This window comes from Oncorhynchus mykiss, chromosome 22 (genome assembly GCF_057628025.1).
Source record: "Oncorhynchus mykiss isolate SJ-2025 chromosome 22, ASM5762802v1, whole genome shotgun sequence".
In the NCBI taxonomy this organism is placed as follows: Eukaryota; Metazoa; Chordata; class Actinopteri; order Salmoniformes; family Salmonidae; genus Oncorhynchus; species Oncorhynchus mykiss.
This window is the reverse complement of record NC_143043.1, coordinates 41,024,219-41,045,014: the sequence shown is the minus strand read 5'-3', so window position 1 is coordinate 41,045,014 and position 20,796 is coordinate 41,024,219. Positions and strand designations below refer to the sequence as shown.

Here is a 20,796-nt window from a genome sequence, read left to right as displayed (position 1 = left end):
GGGTTTCCGCTGCTCCAGAGTCTAATGGCGGCGAGTTTCACACCACTCCAGCTGACTCTTGGCATTGTGATCTTAGGCTTGTGTGGGGCAGCTCGGCCATGGAAATCCATTTCATGAAGCTTTCATGAATTCGGTAGTGAGTGTTGCAATCGAGGACAGACTATTTTTATATGCTACGCGCTTCAGCACTCGGTGGTCCCATTCTGTGAGCTTGTGTATTCTACCACTTCGTGGCTGAGCTGTTGTTGCTCCTAGACATTTGCACTTCACAATAACAGCACTTACAGTTGACCGGGGCAGCTTTAGCAGGGCAGAACTTTGACGAACTGACCTGTTGAAAAGGTGGCATCCTCTAACGGTGCTACGTTGAAAGTCACTGAGCTCTTTAGTAAGGCCATTCCTATGCCAATGTTTGGCTATGGAGATTGCATGGCTGTGTGCTCGATTTTATACAACTGTCAGCAACGGGGGTGGCTGAAATAGCCGAATCTACTAATTTGGAGGGGTGTCCCCATACTTTTATATATATAGTGTATCATGGTACTGCTGACCTGGCAAGGTGGTTTGTTCACTGTCTACACCTGTAGGTCTCAGGAGGTCAGCAACTGTGGCGTACTGACCTGGAGTGCAGTGTATATATTGTTTTTTGTTTCCTCCATTAACATGGTTGAAGAAGGGGATGTAAGAAGGGAGCGCTGGCAGCGCAGCCAGTAAGATGGATTTGATTAATGAACTTTCTGCTCATTAGCCGCTTGCAAATATGCTTTCAAGTCTCTTTTACTCAGCTTTAATCCCCATGTGAGAGTGTGCTAGTGGCTTTTAGTGCAGGTCGCGCCAAAGGTCACAATGTCACCCTGAGTTGGAAGGTGAGTTAAACAAGGGAAGAATAAGCCTTGAGGTTGATCCTATGGCCCTGAAGCCCAAATCAAACAAATGTGCGTGAACGAGTGTGTTCACACTGGAATTGCACTGTAGTGAAAGAGATTAAACAGACGGGCCGCTAGCGTCAAGAGCATCAACGGCGTCATGAGCTTCAAATTAGAAAGCAAGTCTATTTTCTCGCCTGTTTGCGAAACAATGCTGGTGAAGTGAGTGGATAAATTGCCAGAATATAGATTCTTGGTGCATTGTTACGTCTGGATTTGTAACATGTATAGTTAAAAAGTATATATTTAGTGTTGATAAGTTTAGCTGCCAGTGCCAATAATACATATTTGAAAACAATAACTTTATGCCTACCTTTGTTGATTTCAAACACAGGCATGTAGCTAAGGCAGGCTACGGCTGAGGAACTCCATTCAAGAGAGAATACTTTTATGTAGAAAGAACAAGACTAGTTAAATTTGTTATAAACTGCTAGGGTGTATTAGCTGCAACTCTCCTCAAGTTTGTGAGCCAACATAACAGGAGGCAGGTATGGTGGCTCCTGTAGGACATATAAGGTGAGTCAAAAGGAACACACAACAATAATTCATATGGGCTACATAGTGAACGTAACAAATACAACTGTTTGTTATGGATTCTCATGAGAATTAAGTTTGCATACGCTACGCAGTGTATGTGAATTGACGCTCTCTACTCTCTCATGCAAATTTTGACACCTGTGTGGTTTCGGCTTAAGACTGTTTGTTCATGTCTGTGTTCTTAAGAAGAAACAAACAGTTTATTTAAAGGGTATCTAAAGTACATATGTCCATCACACAGCTACACAGCTAAACAAGCCCGAATATTACAGTAGGCCTAAGAAGAATCAGTTGTGAGAAGATCAGCATTGCTCTATATAGTTATCCTGAGATCAAACACGTTGGTGAACGGGCTGAGCATGGTTACTGTATTTTCACTGGAGAGTATCTGTTGAATATTTGACAAAAAGCCAACGCTGATGAAGTATGTTTCTAACAGGCAGGCAACTTGACCAACATAAAACTTGAATAACATAAAATGCTTTTTACATGACTTCATCAACAACAAAATGAATGCTCTGATCTCTACACAGCTGGGGAATGGTATGCCTCCTATTCCAGCCTATTCCAAGCAATGGATATTCATTCATTTATTGGTGAAAAATGTTGTCAGAGTCATTCTGAAGAATCATGTTTTTTTTTTCCCTCGACAATGAGCTTGTCAACAAGGCATCTGTCATGAGCACTGCAGGGTTGGGTTGTTGGAGTGAAAGTTGGCAGGGATAATATTTTTTTAGCTGATTGCTGAAGGTATGAGGTGTGTTTGTGTGTGTGTGTACTTGCGACTGCGTGTGTGTGTGTGTGTGTGTGTGTGTGTGTGTGTGTGTGTGTGTGTGTGTGTGTACTTGCGACTGCGTGTGTGTGTGTGTGTGTGTGTGTGTGTGTGTGTGTGTGTGTGTGTGTGTGTGTGTGTGTGTGTGTGTGTGTGTGTGTGTGTGTGTGTGTGCAGTTCTACATGGCCCGGAGCGCTCCACTGGTGTCATTAACATTCCTGTTGTGGCGGCTCTGCTAATATTGAGGTGCCTGACAAGACAGCTAACAGCTATAGCTCTTTCCCTGCAGCTTGCTGCTGTACAGAAACACATTCACTAAGTATTCAATCAATCATGGCGTTCTGTGAGCTTGTGTGGCCTACCACTTCGCGGCTGAGCTGTTGTTGCTCCAAAACGTTTTCACTTCACAATAACAGCACTTAGAGTTGACCAGGGCAGCTCTAGCAGGGCCTACATTTGATGAACTGATTTGTTGGAAAGGTGGCATCCTATGACGGTGCCACGTTGAAAGTCACTGAACCCTTCAGTACAGGCCATTCTACGGCCAATGTTTGTCTGTGGAGATGGCATGGCTGTGTGCTCGATTATATACACCTATCAGCAACGGGTGTGGCTGAAATAGCCAAATCCACTAATTTGAAAGGGTGTCCACACACTGTAGTGCCATGTAGTGTATTTCAACTGTCCCTTAATATGGCACAGGAGTGACAGATCTGTTACTCATCACATTCACATTGATTCTACTTTTCTCTCTTCCTCTCTCCCTCTCTCTCTCACTCTTTCGTACTGACTCATTCAGTTCAAGCAAAGTGTTAAATTGAACCGTCCCTCCCTCCCAGTCCCAAACATGCTATTCACCCTACAGGCCGGCGTCAGGTGTAGATATCTATCTCATCCACTTGGCACATCCACATGGACACATTTCAAGCAATGTCTTTGCGAACGCGTGGTTTGTGCTTGTGCACGTGTCACTTGTGTTTCAAGAAGATTGTTGCATTGCGGAAACACTCGACGGATTAGTAGGTGTGCAGGCCCATTCTGTTTGCACATGGTATTTAGAGATAAAGGATCTTAATTTGATCACCCTGTTGCACGATCCTGCAATGCAAGACATTTAAAACTTGTAGTGTATCTAAACTTTGAAAAGGCTTCTAAAGTTTGTCAAATCCACTTTGAAATTTCAGACTCGATTTTCCCTGACAAATGTTTTTTCAACCACTCCAAAAATGTCCATTTAATTATAATCCACATAATAATTCACATTTACTGTTGCTGCAGAATTATTTTCCTACTGTAGTAAACTGGCTCGAATTAAGATCCTATATCTGTACACATAGCTACAACTGTCATTCTGGCAACCTTAGCCTGTGGCTCTGATAAACAGCAACAGTCAAGTAAGACTATTTCAGGGGAACCCATTGGCTGTAACGTAATAAGGCCATCTGGCTACACGCTGCTGCCCCTAGGATCTCTCAAATCTGTACTGTTTCCCAAATGAAACCTACCCAACCCACCAGCACAACACTGATCGTGGAGCATCAGGAATGAAGATGATATGTGACAGTCTGTCTCTCAGCTGTATTACATTCAGCACATGACGGACAGCTAGGTACAACTAGTACTGTTCTGACAGACAGTTACATGCGTACCAGTTAGCTTTTTCACCACTTCAGCAAATGATGAGGAATAGTACAGCTAGTAAGCAAAGGGTGCAGTCCTGACACTGACAGTGAGATGTTTTACATATGGAGCAGTATAGATGCAGATTGCTATTGAAGTGCCTTTGTTTTCTTTCCACATCTAGGAGCTGCTGAATGTTGAGTGCCTGAAAGGACTCACTAAAAGGATTTCGACCACAACACAGGAGAATACAATAATAATGCAGAGTAAGAATTTATTTTAAAGTTACAAAATATTTTAAGGAAACACATTTTATTTTACATAAACTGTACAGATGACATTTACATGACTAAATTATTTCGGAAACAGGAACTAAAAATATATTTTTATTAAATAGAAAAACTGAAAAAATAGAATTAAAGATGAAAAATTAAGTGTTCCATATGTTTATTGTACAAAATAGATAGAGAAAGGAAATAATAGAACTAAGAAATGGAATCATCATAGTGTACCCTGATACGTAGATTAGGCCTCTTATGATCAAGCTAAAATAATATTGGCCTCTTTGGTTCCATTATTACACAGCAAATTCCCCAGAGTTAAATTAACACTGAAAGTGTGGACCCGTAAAGACACTGAGCAGTGTTGAATTAACACACCGCTTAGTGTAAAGCTTGATTTGCATATTTCCCAGAGTGCTTAGCATTTTGAGTGAATTGTGGAGTTACCACCCATGACTGAATTTGTTAGTGACAGACAAGCTTGTTGCATACATTCACTTACAGTCCTGTGGTCTTAACCAAGTGAATACCACCATTAAAATATAATTATTTGAAAAATACAATATGTATTTCATGAGGCCTTATTTTGAGGACATGAACAAAAGAATACTGGGTTGTTTGCATGAACCAATGGCAGGGTTGCATTGGGTCACTTAGTTATTTTCTAAAAAAAATTAAGACCAAGGTTGGTTTATTGACACTTGTTTATTGAGATATGACCCAGCAGGTCAGATCACAAGACATAGAGGCTTGGCTTTTTAGGGGCGTGACTTTCAGCTATTTATTTTTGGCCACCCATGAGAGTAAATGTAATTCCAGTTAATCTGTTCTGTTGAATTGTTATTTCATGTTATGGTTGAACACCAACACTTTGGTAGCTTTAATGAAGCGTAAAGAAATGTGATTTCCCCAATAGGATAGTTAACACTTTCTTGCTATATGTAATTCATAATGTTAATATTTTTGTATTATAATATGTAATGTACAATAATATTTATAGAAATGTTACATTGCAGTGTGCAAACTTACATTATCAAAAGGAATTACATTTGATCTCACATGGCCAAAAATAACTTTCTAAAAGCCATGCCCTTAATAAGTCCCGCCTCCTGAAAATTGAACTCTAGCCAGAGTGGGGATATCTAACATTCTGAATTTTTTATCATATGCTACCAGGGTTGGGAAGACTGAAATATGACACTACCTAAAGCATCTAAACTGTAACAACCATTTCAGTAACAGGTGCAACAAATCCAAGTAAAATATTGAATTAGATTAGAAAATGTATCTCATTTATATTTGAGAAGCATAGGATTAATCAATCAATTAATGTACATGCAAAAACATAGATATTGAAACAAACAATTATTAAAATGAACCTGCAATAGACCATGCTGGGAAATATAATAATGATGAGCATAGTTTTGGAAAAACTCTGGTTATTAACACCAACACTGGGTGTTATTTTAAACCAATAAGTGTTAATTTAACATGTATAGAGTTAATTGTTATGTTTAGAGTGTAGTCCCTGAAAATAAGGCCTTATGAAATACTTCTTGTATTGTGTTAAATAATACAATTTTAATAAAATATTCCCTCAGGATCTCACTCACTGAAAATGGATGAATGCAACAAACATGTCTTTGTCAACTAACAAAGACAGTCAGGAGTGGTAATTCTATAATTCACTCAAAAGGCAAGGGATTCTGGGAAATTAGGCTTTACACCTATCAGTGTGTTAATTTAACACGGTTCCAGTGCCGATATGGACCAACACAGTCAGTGTTAATTTACACTCTCAGTGTGGATTTAACACTGGAGAATTTGCTGTGTAGGTAAATTACTTTATTAAACAAAAAATGTCAATTTACTTCTATAAAAATAACTTTCAATGGCAGTTTGTTTATTAACTAATCCCGCGACTTTTCAGTGCAAATGTCATAAAAATCATTCGCTTTGAAAAAACGGAAGCGAAAGATCACATTTCAAGTATTTGATAGGAGTTACATTAGCATAGGAGGAGAAAGTTCAGTTCAGTCTGGTATGTTCTGTTGTATGGGTGGGCATGGGTGGATTACTATACATTGCATAGATCATGTGGCACTTATTTATGACAGGACACTCAGTACCACTTTGAAGGCATTTCAATATGCAAGTGCTATTAGGAGTGGGAGTGTGCATTTAAAGAGTTTAGTCTGCAAGTGCTGTACTGCAACATCATGCCCTGTTGGGCCCAAACAAAAAACTCATCACCACTTCGAGGTCCACTTTATCAGAACAAGTAGGGGCAGTGGGGACTCTCTGTTCTCAGGATTAAGTGTATGTTGTGCAGTTTGCACAAAGGTCCATCTTCACCTTTGAACTCAGTGAGCGATTGCTTGCAGCATGGTCACAGACAGACAGACAGACAGACAGACAGACAGACAGACAGACAGACAGACAGACAGACAGACAGACAGACAGACAGACAGACAGACAGACAGACAGACAGACAGACAGACAGACAGACAGACAGACAGACAGACACTTACACAAGCAGGAGGAAGGAACGTGGTCCAATGTCAACAACAATATGTCAATGTTGTGTCATTACCTCACTTGGACAGGAGTGTAGTCCTGGAAAAGCTTTATTCAATAATAAGCGCGTGCTGATACAGTTTATGTTATAATTCCACAGGATCAGACAGTCACAGTGTCTTTATGACATTCTTTATGGAAGTGCTGGTGTTTTCTGAATTATATAAGCTGATGAATTGTCATTGTCAGTGCTTTTGTTTTGTCAATGTCCTGGTGTGCTGCTTCCTTAAGCGCTTTTCTTTCCATCTTCATCAGAGAATAGATGAAGGACCATTATTTTTCCTCTAGAAATGGCAAACTAGAAAAATGTTATCATTTGGTGATCAACCATTTCCTTCTCTTCCCAAAACTCTGGAACCGTTCTTAAGTTCTTAATATGGAATGGACAGAACCTGGCCTCGCTCAGCCAGATAAATACAACAGAACCATAAATACATCTTGTTTGTGTGTACCTGTTGGTGTGCTTCCATATAACTATATATTTATATGTGTGTCATACAAAAAGGTATTTTTGTACAAGACATTTTGACTATCGTCGTTTGATTTAACCTTCAAAGTTTAAGAAGTCACAGACACTCAGGCACAGCCACACTCTTCCACTATCATATTGGGCACGTCTCGTTTTACTATGTTGTACTCATCGTCGAAGTACAGCATAGACATGGTACTGAGCTTGGTGGGGATACAACAGGAGTTGACCGAGCCGGGGCTCATGCCCCTCATCCGGTACTGGTTGACCACCGCCGTGTGGAACGATGACGCCGACCCCGGTACCCCCGCCATGTACGCCGGGCAGCTTCCCTCGCAGTAGTTACCGTAGTAACCCGCGGGTGCGATGATCCAGTCGTTCCAGCCAATGAGGCGAAAGTCTATGTAGAACTGTCGTCTGCAGCACAGGCCTCCACTGCTCCCGTCACACTCCAGCCCCCTCTTCCTGATGCGGTGGTTCCCTTCCACCTGTCGTGCCCGGACCACCAGAAAGGGCCTGTGTGAGGGTTCTGCTGGATCAACTAAGATAGGAACCACGTTGAATGCCTCACAGCCCTCACAACGCACCTCCAGGTCCTGCCGCCGGCCGCCCTTACCAAACAGGGCCCTCACTGCCTCTGACAGAGGGAAGGTGTGCCAGCCGCTGCGCTTTAGGTCCACACGCTTCTCCAGTAGGGTCCACCGACCTCCTCCCCCTGCCCCTGGCCCTGTTCCTCCCCTGGCTCCACCTGAAGCTCCAGTTCCTGCCTCATGGTAGTGGATTTTAACTGTGACTTTCCGTCGAGGCCCTTTCTCGGAGCCGGTGGGCAGCAGCCTGAAGTAGAGCCACAGGTTGGCCTGAGACACATGCAGGTTCTGGTTCCCTTCACTGGAGATGAGGAAGTGGAGGCTGGACTTAGAGGCTTGAGATGAAGCCAGCTCATCTAATCGAGAAGAGAGAGAAATGTGGGTTTAGTGATATATACCGTACCGTCAAGGGTCAAGAGAATAAACTGACAAGATTCACAAAGTAAAACAAGACAGGAGGATGAAATCCACACAGTTTTACAACTTTTGTCTCTGAATTAAAGTTATGTCACACTACATATGAGTGTCATTTGTAAGAGGGAAAAAAAGTGGACAAACATTCACAGGGAGTCCCTAGCAGGGAGCCAGAAAGAGAGTACTTTAGTCACTTCTGTCTCTCCTCTCCTCCATCACCACTCTCTTTCTCATACATCACATGCCGTTAGCCTAGTTCCTTATGGTCTGTTCCTCCTGACAGCCCAGTTCTGGGAGCAGGCCCAGTTGGCCTCAGGTCTGATTGTGAACACTATGAGAGTGGAGGAGGGGGGTGGACAAGGCCCGGGCCCCAGGGGGTTAATTGTGTGTGTGTGTGTGTGTGTGTGTGTGTGTGTGTGTGTGTGTGAGGCACTGCTGTGAAACCCCTTGAGCTCCCCGGAGCCTCTGAGACTGACAGCATAAAGACTCCATTGAGGTATTAGGAGACAGCCTCGCTACTGCCTGGCATTGAGCGCGTGGCCCAACTAACCAATAGCATGATGAGGCAAAAATAAAATACATTTGCATGACATTGGCCACTTTCTAAAATGACACAATGAAGAGATTCCAAATGTCTAAGGTATAATGGAGTTTGGAGTCTGCCGTATCTTTTTTGAAGCCTAATTATGTCTTCCAAATTACTGTGAAAACCGAGAGGGTTCTGTCTGGGGGTTAGCCAGGATCGGCTTCAGCTGAGCACATGTTGAAGCGGCCAAATTTCTTTGTTTACACACTGATTAGCGTGAGTTGGTGTCAACAGCTGACCACCAAAGATGGTCCTTTTAGAGCAATCCTACGTTTACAACGTATTCCAGTAACAGTGATTTTTACATTCATTTCACACAGTCCTGTTCAGACTAGTTCTGCCTCCCGCTACAGTATGTCAGCTGGGAGCCAAAGTAACACACACACACACACAAACAAACACATCCCTGTGGCAACAACAAAAGCACAAGGTGCATGCATTTCAGCAACATCGACATCGAACCCTCAGGGTGCAGTATCAAGTACGTAAGAAGAACTGTATGTATAGAAATGTAGAAATCTAAAATGTAGAAGTGTAGATCTAAAGACATTGACTCAATAACAGTTTTCCCCTGTTTTAACTGCTGTCATGGCCCGAGGTAAGGAGTATCTAACCTCGCCTCATTTACTACCATGCCTTGCTGCTTGCCTCAACAGCTCCCAGTGGAGGGAGCTTCTAGGCCAGGGCGTTTCTCTATCTGTACCCTGAGTGACAGTGTATGTGAGGCAATGAAGTGCTGGGTGGGGAGAGATGGCAGTCTGAATCTCTGACTACAAAGATACTCCAGTCTGAAGCATGGTCATATGATCTTGTAAAAAAAACGAAGTGGTCGAGTGTATCTGTAGCTTCATATCCCATCTGGGGGAAAAAATAACATACATTTTTAATGATCCTCAAGTTAGGGTATCTGAGACTGCCCACTGGCCACAGACGTAAATTCAACATCTATTCCACGTTGGTTAAATTTCATTGAAAAGATGTGGAAACAACATTGATTCAACCAGTGTGTGCCCAGTGGGTGGCCACATTAAAATGGATGCTGAAGTGGATTAAGAATCATCCTTCTAGAAAACTCTTCAGCTTTCTTTTCTTTTCTCAAATACCACAAAAACACATAGCCAGGTGCTTTAACCCTGGTAGGCACTGACTGCAGGCTGTGGGAGGGTGAGGGGGGAAGCGAGGTGAGGAAGGAGGTTAGGGAGGAGACCAGTTAAACCAGGAGGTGTGCTGCCTGACTCGGAGTGTGCCTGGGGTCAATGTGCTCCTGGGCCAGGCATGGTTAGGGCAGGGCAGGTGAAGGGAGGGTGACATCTGGGTGGGCCTCTCTCTCTCTGGTGGAGCTAGCACTGCTGGAGCTACAGCTGCCTCAGCGTGTCCTCACCTGCGCTATCAACACAACAACAAGGCATGCCGACAGGCAGACAGGTCGATAAGCAAGCGGGAAATCAGGCAGACAGGTAGGTAAACAGGTGGGAAATCAGGCAGACAGGTAGGTAAACAGGTGGGAAATCAGGCAGACAGGTAGGTAAACAGGTGGGAAATCAGGCAGACAGGTAGGTAAACAGGTGGGAAATCAGGCAGACAGGTAGGTAAACAGGTGGGAAATCAGGCAGACAGGTAGGTAAGCAGGTGGGAAATCAGGCAGACAGGTAGGTAAACAGGCGGGAAATTAGGCAGACAGGTAGGTAAGCAGGTGGGAAATCAGGCAGACAAAAAATCAGGGAAGCAGATGCGCCGGCAGTCAGTATGTGTATATGTGTGTGCATGTGCGCAACATAGGCAGGGTGTATGTAGCAGGATGCTATGCTCATTACTCAAAGTCTGTGTCAACAGAGACCGCACATTGCGGAGCACTGCTGCTTTGACAGGAGCCTCGCCTCGCAGTGACATACACACACGGCTCTGACAGGCATCCCTTAGGCTGCTGGAGCACAGCGCTCAGCTCTGCACTCCAGGAATTCCACACAGGGAAATAGGAGAGGGGGAAAGATCACAGCAGGTCAGGGTGAGCTCCATTTGGCCAGCAGTTAGTAAGCTGCTTTGGTGGTAGTGGTGGAGAAATGACACACAGGGAGGGGGTTGGAGGGGGGGGGTGCATGGATTGAGTGTGATGTGGAAAATGCCTGGAGCGGCTCCAGACAGGGCATGATTGATGTTTCTTCATGAAAGGCTGTGTCCCAGAGTAAACCCAGAAGCCAGCCCTATAGCCCTGCAAGTATGCATCCCAAATGGCACCCTATTCCCTCTATAGTGCACACATTTTTACCATGGCTCTGGTCAAAAGTAGTGCACTATATAGGGAATAGGGTGCCATTTGGGATACAACCCGGGGACTGGGCCAGAGTTAATGACATCCAATAATGAAGTCTTAATTCCGTTACTTGGACCGGAGTCACAGGGAGTTCAACCGGTCCAAACGGCTATACCAACGACAATCGAGATGCTCACATCTCCCCCTGCCCTCCGCTTCGCTCCCGTGGTTACGGGACACCGAATCCCGCCGCCAAAGCGAGGGCCCGCGGGACCGTGTCATAAGAGACAGGCAGTTGGCACTGTTCCTTACCTGGAACGTTGGCAGTGAGCTCAGTCTCAGCCTCTGCTCCGCTATGCAGTATAAGACTGATTGGTGACTGAGAGCAATAGCTGCCTCCTATCTCCTAGCTGGCTGAAAACAATGCAGTGAAAACTATGTGAATAAGACAGGACAGCATCCCACACACCTCACAAAATACTTTGACCTGATACTTCGCAGTCATCCAGTAATGTCCAGCACAGACTCCTCTCAGCCCCTATCAGTCATCCAGTACTGCCCAGCATAGACTCCTCTCAGCCCCTATCAGTCATCCAGTACTGCCCAGCACAGACACCTCTCAGCCCCTATCAGTCATCCAGTAATGCCCAGCACAAACTTCCCTCGGCCCCTATCAGTCATCCAGTACTGCCCAGCACAAACTTCCCTCGGCCCCTAGCATCACACCTTGAGCTTTGACTGTGACATCACCCGACCTGTGCCTGGGCCTGGTCTAGCTGCCTCTCTCCAGGTCGCTCTAGGGGCCTTGTCCCTCTCTCCATGCCCTGGCTGGCAGCCTGGACTCTGGGCTCTGGGGGTGAGTGCCAGCTGGCTTGAAGGCAGAGGGGGTCTACAGAACAGGGAGCAAAGCCAGTTCCATGGCACAATGCTGCACAAAGGCTCAAAGGTGTCGTGAATAATGGCAAAAGCAAAGAGGCCTGGTTGGTGAACCATTATATGACAAAAACATTCTTTAGAAAACTGTGATATGGGCTCACCATGCACCCTCCTCCTCCACCTCTCTATCACCCGAACCCACAACCGGGGGCGCTCTCCTAATAATTGGCTTGCATAACATGGACTCAGAGGTAGATGTATCATAGTAAAATGTAATTCTGGCACACTCCAATTAGTATGTTACGTTTCATATGGTATGTATTCATTTGCAATTCGTACAATTTGTTACAAATTACAATTCCTACAATATGTTATGAATTTGCGAAATGTATGATATGTTACAAATTCCAATTTGTTGTGGCTAACATTAGCTAGGACGCTAACACTAATGTTAGTTGGGTGGCTAATGTTAGCTAAAGGGGTTATGGGTAAGGGGTTAAGGTTAGTGTTGGGGGTTAGGTTAAAGGGTTAAATAAAGGTTAAATAAAATAAAAACATTCCTATTCGAAGGCAACAGCTAGGAATCCATCCAAGCTGATTGTACTGTTTGTGCTGCAGCGTTGTACTGTGGGACCGGCATCTATGCTTCCTCTGCTATTTTTAAACATTTTTTAAAAACAGTTAAATAGGACGTTCTCACCTCACTAACCTGCCAATTATTGATTTCAGTTATCTAACTGATGATAGATTAGAGCTCACAGAGTGTGTGAATACAGGGCCGGATTAATAAAGGGGCTTACAGGGGCTGAGGCCGAAGCCCGTAGGGTGCCCAAGAGGGAAACAAAATAAAGAATTAAAAACTAAATAGACAGTTTACTGTATATTATATATGTAGTATATATATTTTTTATATTTTAAAAAATGCAAACGCCAACCACAGGAGGACTCAGGAGCCCGCTCTCAATAAGTGTAGACAGCCTGCTGCTGCCGCACTGATAATCATCAGATGGGGGAGGAGAGGAAATGGAGGGCCCACATGATAACTAGGGGGCCCTGCCTTGGTTGGGTAACGTAGAGAAAATATTGCAGTTTTAAAGCAAGATATCTGCAATTTTAATTATTTATCATAGGGCAGGTGAGTAATTTTTACAGTTTTAATGCTAATTACCTGTGTTTCTACACATTCTGCCATGATTATGTTAATGATATCTGAGTGAAAGTAACAAACACAATTAATTGGGGCCCCCTGGGGTCTGGGCCCCTAGAACGTGCCCTGCGTGCCTGGTCGGTATTCGGCCATGATTACTACATGTTTAGATAGCTGGCTAGACTAACTTACCAATCAAGAAATTGGTCATTGACATGGCTAATTGAGTTACTGTCAGTGATTGACATAACAAGAGAAAAACTGCTGATGCACAACCATCTATGATTTGCTAATCTGGCCTTGTGTGTGAGTCCACTGTAATCTCCAATGTGCTGTTATTATTCAAAAGTTTTGAGGAAACCCATTGCACTTAATATATCTGAGTACAGAAAAACATGCTGATTGTCTACACTGTAAAGGAAAACTGTAATTTATCCAGTAATTTCGGGGTATTATCAACAGAAAAATACTCTGAAACAATTTACTGCAGTATACTGCAAATGATGGTGCATTTTGGGAAATGTTATGGGCAGGGAAAGAATTGTTGTATTTCTAATGGTACTGTAATTCCACCCCAAAGAAGGTCACCCGTGACACAAGTCATTATTAGAAGTTCATCCATGTCTGAGGACGTCAACTGGCCACTAGGGGTAACAGTGCGTGCTGTTACCTTCAAGTAGCTTTCAGTTTTGTTTGGTTATTATGGACAGGGATGGAGGATAGGCGTAAGCCTCTAATGCAAAAGGTTGCACGTTCAGTGACAGAAAATTGTTTTTTAGATTTTTGTTTTATATCCCAAACCTTAACCCTTACCTTAACCATTCAGAGTTGAATGCTTAAACTTAATCTTACATTTTACATTTGAGAAACGTGGATGAATGTCTCATTCTGACGTAAGAATGTGAGAGCTTTGGAAGCCTTTGTTAAGACCTCTAGAAGCGCAAGTGATATAAAATACCAACTATTTATTAATATGTTGTAATGTTGAAACACTTTACCTAGCAAACAAAAACCTTGTAATTACAGTAAAATCATGTCAAATACAAACCACTCCACTCAATTAATGTCATTCATTCCGATAATGGTAGCATTTACTTTTTAACAGTTTAATATAGAGAATTTTACAGCAATGTACTGTGTGTCACTGAATGAATCATAACTTAGAAATAAAGGTAGATAAAAGGGGTGATCAAATTAGTGATATGAATCATACGATTATCGATAATTACCTGATTCTGCAAAACTGATTATCTCCGACGTCTCCCCTTGCACCTCGTTACTGTAGGAAGCTTGTCCATCAAGGTTGGGGATCTCAACCCTCCCGTCTTCCCGTACCTTACCGGCGTGAAGCCTCCTTAGCGCTGTTACCATTGCAGCCTTGGGAATAGGATGAGTGATGTTGGGTCTTTCTCTCATTTGTAACCTGTTCAAGATGTGCCTCTTAACTGCCTCCAGAAGGTCTATGTCCACCCGTTCTGACGCCTCCGGCAACCCACACGATGCGCACGACTCCTGGGTGACGGTTTGAGTCTCTGCCCCCGTTATGCGCGCCCGCGTTGTCCCCAAGGTACCGCGGATTGAAAGTATGCAAGCCATTAAACAAGCCAGTGTGAGATTATATCTTCTCATTTTCTATTTTTGAGACTGTAATTCCAAAGCACGCTGGAAAGGAATTGTGGTTCCTGAATACAGAGCGCAAAATTAGAGGGTTAGGCTACTTCACAAGTATCACGGTAATGATCCTACTATGCGACACTGGGAATACACATAGAACGATGATTGATGCACAAATTACGGTAATCCAAAACAGTCCATGTAGTTTTTGCATTCCAAAAGATGTTGCTGTCAAGAGCTAATGATTATTGTAGATATTATGTTATTTGCTTAATCTCCAGCCCTGTTAGGCTTGGGTCCTTTTTGTCAAAACTCACTATTAGTCCATTTCTCATCTAAAACACAATTCCAGAGGTTTTGGTCTTGACCAGCGAATTTGAAATGATCACTAAATGAATGGCTCTACCGCGTTTTCAAACGTATCAAAACGAATTATTACAGTCCATATCCTTTGCAAACCACTCATAGTTATCAAACGTATCTCACCGGTACGCTGGCTTTGTATTCGAAACGTCTGATGTGAAGTTCCAAATATAAGGTTACCACTGCTCTTTACATTCAATTCAATCATATAAGCGCAACTTTAGGAATCCAACTAAATTGCAATCCATTTCATAACCAACTGATCCCTTGATCACTGTCTTCTCTGTCTGTTGGTGAGTTGGCTATAGGACGTCTCAGCTCCCAGTAAGAGATGCTGTTATCTTTACAGTTTTCTCCTTTGCAATCACGACACGGAGCCACCTAACACCGAAAGTTTTTATACAGGAGTTGAAACCACGTGGGGAGTTCCACCAACAGCGCGCAAGGGATAGTGCTGCTGGGAGAAAAGCGCAGCGCAGGATGGAGAGAATACTAGTGACACCTTTTAACCCCGAATATCAATTTCTCTATTATAATTTTACACTAAATTACCTCATAAACAATATATTTTATTATAGGCCTAAAAAAGATTGTAATATTGATAAAGATGGAGCTATATCTGCAAGATTCCTCATACCCTAAACACACTTCACTGTAGTTTTCGGGGTTGATTGAACATAGTATTTTTTTTTATTCTATTCCAATGTGTTTCACCATCATTTTTTTTGTAAGGTATTCACAAGTTCCGACAGTCAGTGAACGACTCGGTTTTGTCGATAACTTGGAATTGAAAGACAAATTCCCGGAAACTCGTGCCATCCGTGCGTTTTTACGCACAAGAAAAAAGAAAACAAACAGCGCCATCCTTTGTTGAAACACCTTCACTACACTATTGGCCCATTCATCTGAAAACTCTGTTAATTATTTCTGAGTAGTGTTTGCATGCAACAGTTTGTCAAAAAACACCAACACCTTCCGATACCTTGATGTAGGTTAGTAGGACAAGTGAAATGGCGCATTAGCCAACGGTCAAGCGTGGTCGTGGACTAGGCACGACCTATGTTAGTCACATAAGGACACGAGAGAGAGAGATAATAGTAATATATATATACTCAACAAAAATATACAGTGCATTCAGAAGTATTCAGACCCCTTGACGTTTTTCACATTTTGTTATGTTACAGACTTATTCTAAAATTGATTCAATTGTTTATTTCCCTCGTCAATCTACACACAATACCCCATAATGACAAAGCAAAAACAGTTTTTTATTAATTTTAACACATTTATAAAACATAAATAAACTGAAATGTAAAATTTACATAAGTATTCAGACCCTTTGCTCAGTACTTTGTTAATCTAATTTACAGTGTATTACCAGAATTACCCATGCAAGTTTTCATTTTAATATTTAGATGTTGGTCATTTAGCGGTGCTCTTGTCCTTAGCAACTTACAATCAGTGCATTCAACCAAGGTTGCTAAAAAAATATATTAAAAAAACACAGCACAGTCATAGCAAGTAAAACGTTTCTGTAACCATTACTGAAAATGTTGTTGTAGCATAATTACAGCCTTGCATTGATGGACATGGTTGTAATAAAGATAGGTTTGGTCCAGTGGGAGTGAGATTTTTGAAGAGGGTGGAACCAGGCCTTCTGGCTGATCAATGGGTGGTTTCACGTTGGGTGGAAAATATGGTGGGTGCTGTTGCGTCGGTGAAGATAACCCGAAGTGGACTTGTGATGTTTGTTTGTGTTTCTTCAGATCAGGCGCTCCGTGCGACACAACTTGGGGGAAAGACCTGTATCTTGCTTTGCGCTTAGGAACAGGGCACCATTGAAGGGAGTGATTTCTGGGGTAGCGTTAAGTGTGGAGATGGAGCAATTGAAGTTGAAGATTCCTGGTGTTTGTGATACCCGCCGTTTGGTGCAACGTAGACCCAGTGGAAAGCGTGGTGAAACAGAGTTGGCGCTGTCTGTTCTTTTGAGATTTTACTTAGCATTTTCCTGCCAAAGTAATGTTATGATATATGAGTTATGCTGTTAGAGCTTTTGTGTCCGAATCCATTGCGGTGTTCTAGGTGTCACGTTTATGGGCATGTTGCAGCAGTGTGGAGGAGGGAGATTCCAAAATGTGGGAAGTGTGCAGAAGGACATGGGACCGAGGAATAGCTCAGTGGGAAAAATGGTGTATGTCAACTGTAGGGTGCCCATGTATCTTTGGATCAGAAGTGTCCAGTGCGGGAGAGGCAGGTTGAGGTGGCCAGGGTCAGAGTAGTGCAGAAGGTGTCGTATGTTGAGGCAGTGAAGAAGGTAGAGGAAGGTGGATGAAGGGTGAGGGATTCTGAGAGGATCCCTGTGATGAATAGTAGATCTGTGCCAGAACAGAGGGATAGGCCAATGAGTGATATACAGAATGGACAAAACATTAAGAACAACTTCCCTTTCCGTGATATAGACTGACCGGATTGTGAGACATGGATTGTGTATGTGTACCATTCAGAGTGAGAATGGGCAAGACAAATTATTTAAGTGCCTTTGAAAAGGGTATGGTAGTAGGTACCAGGCGCACTGGTTTGTGTCAACAACTGCAACAGTGCTACATTTTTCACGCTCAACAGTTTCCTGTGTGTATAAAGAATTGTCCACCACCCAAAGGACATCCAGCCAACTTGACACAGCTGTGGGAAACATTAGAGTCAATATGGGCCAGCATCCCTGTGGAATGTGTTCGGCATCTTGTAGAGTCGATGCCCCAACGAATTGAGGCTATTCTGAGGTGAAAGGAGGTTGCAACTTAATATTAGGAAGGTGTCCTCTATGTTTTGTACACTCAGTGTATGTTTCAGTAAGGTCAGCTTCATAGCAATGGTTATCAACTGTTCCGCAGAGATGGAACGTGAGTCACAGGAAATAAATGTTGTGGTGGCAGCTGCAGAGAAGTATTTGGGGGAAATGTTCCCTTTAAAGCTGTGCAGCTCCCCTGGGACTGCAGCAGCAGAATAAATATCAGCCCACGCAGAGAAGCATGAGATTGAACTTCATTCAACATTCTATTTTTCCCCTTTAATTAACACTATCAACGTTTCCTTCTACTGTGGGAATTGCCAATATTGGCCACTTTCAATGTAACATACCAAAACAAAACCAACTATGCAAGACTTAGTATGCAAAACGAACTATGCAAGAGATTTTCTTGTAGGCAGAATGCACAGTTGTCATGACTGCTCCTGCTCGCCCTCCCTGGCGCTCGAGGGCGCCAGGCTGTCCAGCACTACACACTCCTGCCACCATCATTACGCACACCTGTTTCCCTTGTCACGCGCATCAGCGATTCATTGGACTCACCTGGACTCAATCACCTGCTTTCATTACCTCCCCTATATCTGTCTGTTCCCGAGGTTGTTCCCCGCTTCAACATTGTTGTCGCTTTGTCCCCCCCCCCTGTGCGGACGATGGTCTTGTTCTGGCACTTGTCTGTTCAATAAATGTTCAACTCCCTGAACCTGCTTCTCATCTCCAGCGTTGGTTCTTACAACAGGAGTAGGATTCTATTGCATTGACAGGCATGACTCAGCCTGTACTCTATAGACTCCGGTGCAGCTTAACCAATCAGAGCTGCAATATCCCTACAATGTATATACAAATAGATATGCCATTCACTTTGAACTGGACTGTGTTTACAGCATGAGTGGTCATGAGTAGATGCTCTTGTTTTGCGATCAAAGTGAGAGCTACATGTAGCCATATGTGCACATTTGTTCATATTTTATTTTACATTTATTTAACTAGGCAAGTCAGTTAACACATTATTTTCAGTGACGGCCTAGGAACAGTGGGTTAATACCTTGTTCAGAGGCAGAACAACAGATTTTTACCTTGTCCGTTTGGGGATTGCGATCTTGCAACCTTTCGGTTACAAGTCCAATGCTACCTACCGCCCCATTATTTCTGAGTAAGTTAGTTATTAGCCCAGTTATAGCTAATTTCTAGTCAACAATGGGGGAGTGGTTGCTTCCTACAACAGCACAAAACGTGAGCGTTTCTAGCCATCTTTGAAAAGCGAGTCAGGTAAAGAACATAATTTCTCTGTCTTAAATTGTTGGTTTTTGAGACAGGTTTGAATAAGTAGCCAATAGGCAGAGGGTAGCCAAATTAGTCTGATTCTCAGTAATAATGGTATGGGAATAATAATGAAGTGGTTTCATGGATCAAACAACACATTTTCAGTCACCTTGTCTGAAGGACAAGTGGATAAACAGCTTATTGTCAAGCCCTGCATATTTTTTCCTAAAGTCTCACGGAATGCAGGCCTACATTGAGGAACACCACACATCGGTTGCTACTGTGGGCTGAATTATAGAACAGCTATTTCCATGTTAAATGTTATGGGATGCATTTTCTATATTGTTTTTGATGGTAGGCCACTCTGATAGACCTACAGTGCATTCGGAAAGTCTTCAGACCCCTTGACCGTTTCCTCATTTTGTTACGTTACAGATTTATTCTAAAATGGATTAAATGAAACCATTTCCTCATCAGTCTACACACAATACCCCATAATGAAAAAGTGAAAAACAGGTTTTTAGAAATGTTTACAAACTAATTACAAATAAAAATGTAAATACCTTATTTACATAAGTATTCAGACCCTTTGCTATGATTCAAAATTGAGCTCAGGTGCATTTTGTTTCCATGTATCATCCTTGAGATGTTTCTATAACTTGATTGGATCCACCTGTGGTAAATTCAATTGAATGGGCATGATTTGGTAAGGCACACACCTGTCTATTTAAGATCCCACAGTTAACAGTGCATGTCAGAGCAAAAACCAAGTCGTGAGGCCAAAGAAATTGTCACTCCTCAGTAAAATGCATTTGACAGCCCGCTTGGAGTTTGCCAAAAGGAAGCTAAAGGACTCTCAGACCATGAGAAAGAAGATTGAACTTTTCCCTGAATGCTAAGTGTCACGTCTGGATGAAACCTGGCACCATCCCTACGGTGAAGCATGGTGGTGGCAGCATCATGCTATGGGGATGTTTTTCAAGGGCACGGACTGGGAGACTAGTCAGGATCGACAGAGCAAAGTACAGAGAGATCCTTGATGAAAACTTGCTCCGGACCTCAGATTGAGGCAAAGGTTCACCTTCCAGCAAGACAACGGCCCTTAGCACACAACCAAGGCAACGCACAAAGGACAAGTCTCTGAATGTCCATGAGTGGCCCAGTCAGAGCCTGAACTTGACCCCTATCGAACATCTCTGTAGATACCTGAAAAAAGATGTGCACCAATGCTCCACATCGAACCTGACCGAGCTTGAGAGGATCTGCAGAGAAGAATGGGAGGAACTCCTTAAGTGCAGGTGTGCCAAGCTTGTAGCATCATACCCAAAAAGCCTTGAGGTAGTAATCGCTGCCAAATGTCTTTCAACAAACTAGTAAATGTTCTGAAAACTTATGTAAATGCAATATCCTTTTTTGTTAATGTTTTATAAATTTGCAAACATTTCTTTGCTTTGTCAGTATGGGGTATTGTGTGTAGATTGATGAAAAATACAATTATCAATTTTAGAATAACGTTTTAACGTAATAAAATGTGGATAAAGTCAAGGGGTCTGAATACTTTAAGAATGCACTGTACATTATGATCAAGTAGCCACAGTTGTCTACTTGGCCACTGTTATAACTGTAACTTAAAGTGGGTACAGCCTCAGTGTTCACAATAAGCGCATGCAAGAAGTTGCACAGAATTGCACGGAGTTGCACAGAAGTTT

At 42.9% G+C, this 20,796-nt stretch overlaps 1 protein-coding gene and 1 long non-coding RNA gene across 2 annotated transcripts in view; both read right to left on the bottom strand.

Annotated features, from left to right (window-relative positions):
• The window catches only part of LOC110501798 (uncharacterized), a 32,699-nt gene extending 31,287 nt beyond the window's left edge, over positions 1–1,412 (bottom strand). Inside the window, exon 1 of the long non-coding RNA XR_002470255.3 lies at positions 1,240–1,412. This is a non-coding gene — a long non-coding RNA (uncharacterized LOC110501798). The remainder of the gene's footprint in view (positions 1–1,239) is intronic.
• A 2,695-nt stretch (positions 1,413–4,107) lies between these two features.
• Positions 4,108–15,394, bottom strand: LOC110501797 (inhibin beta B chain). The gene is made up of 2 exons (XM_021579634.3): positions 14,274–15,394; positions 4,108–8,126 (listed from the first exon to the last, which is right to left on the bottom strand). The coding sequence occupies exons 1-2, from the start codon at positions 14,671–14,673 to the stop codon at positions 7,291–7,293; spliced, it is 1,236 nt and encodes a 411-aa protein (XP_021435309.1). The 5' UTR covers positions 14,674–15,394; the 3' UTR covers positions 4,108–7,290.
• Positions 15,395–20,796: the final 5,402 nt, after the last annotated feature.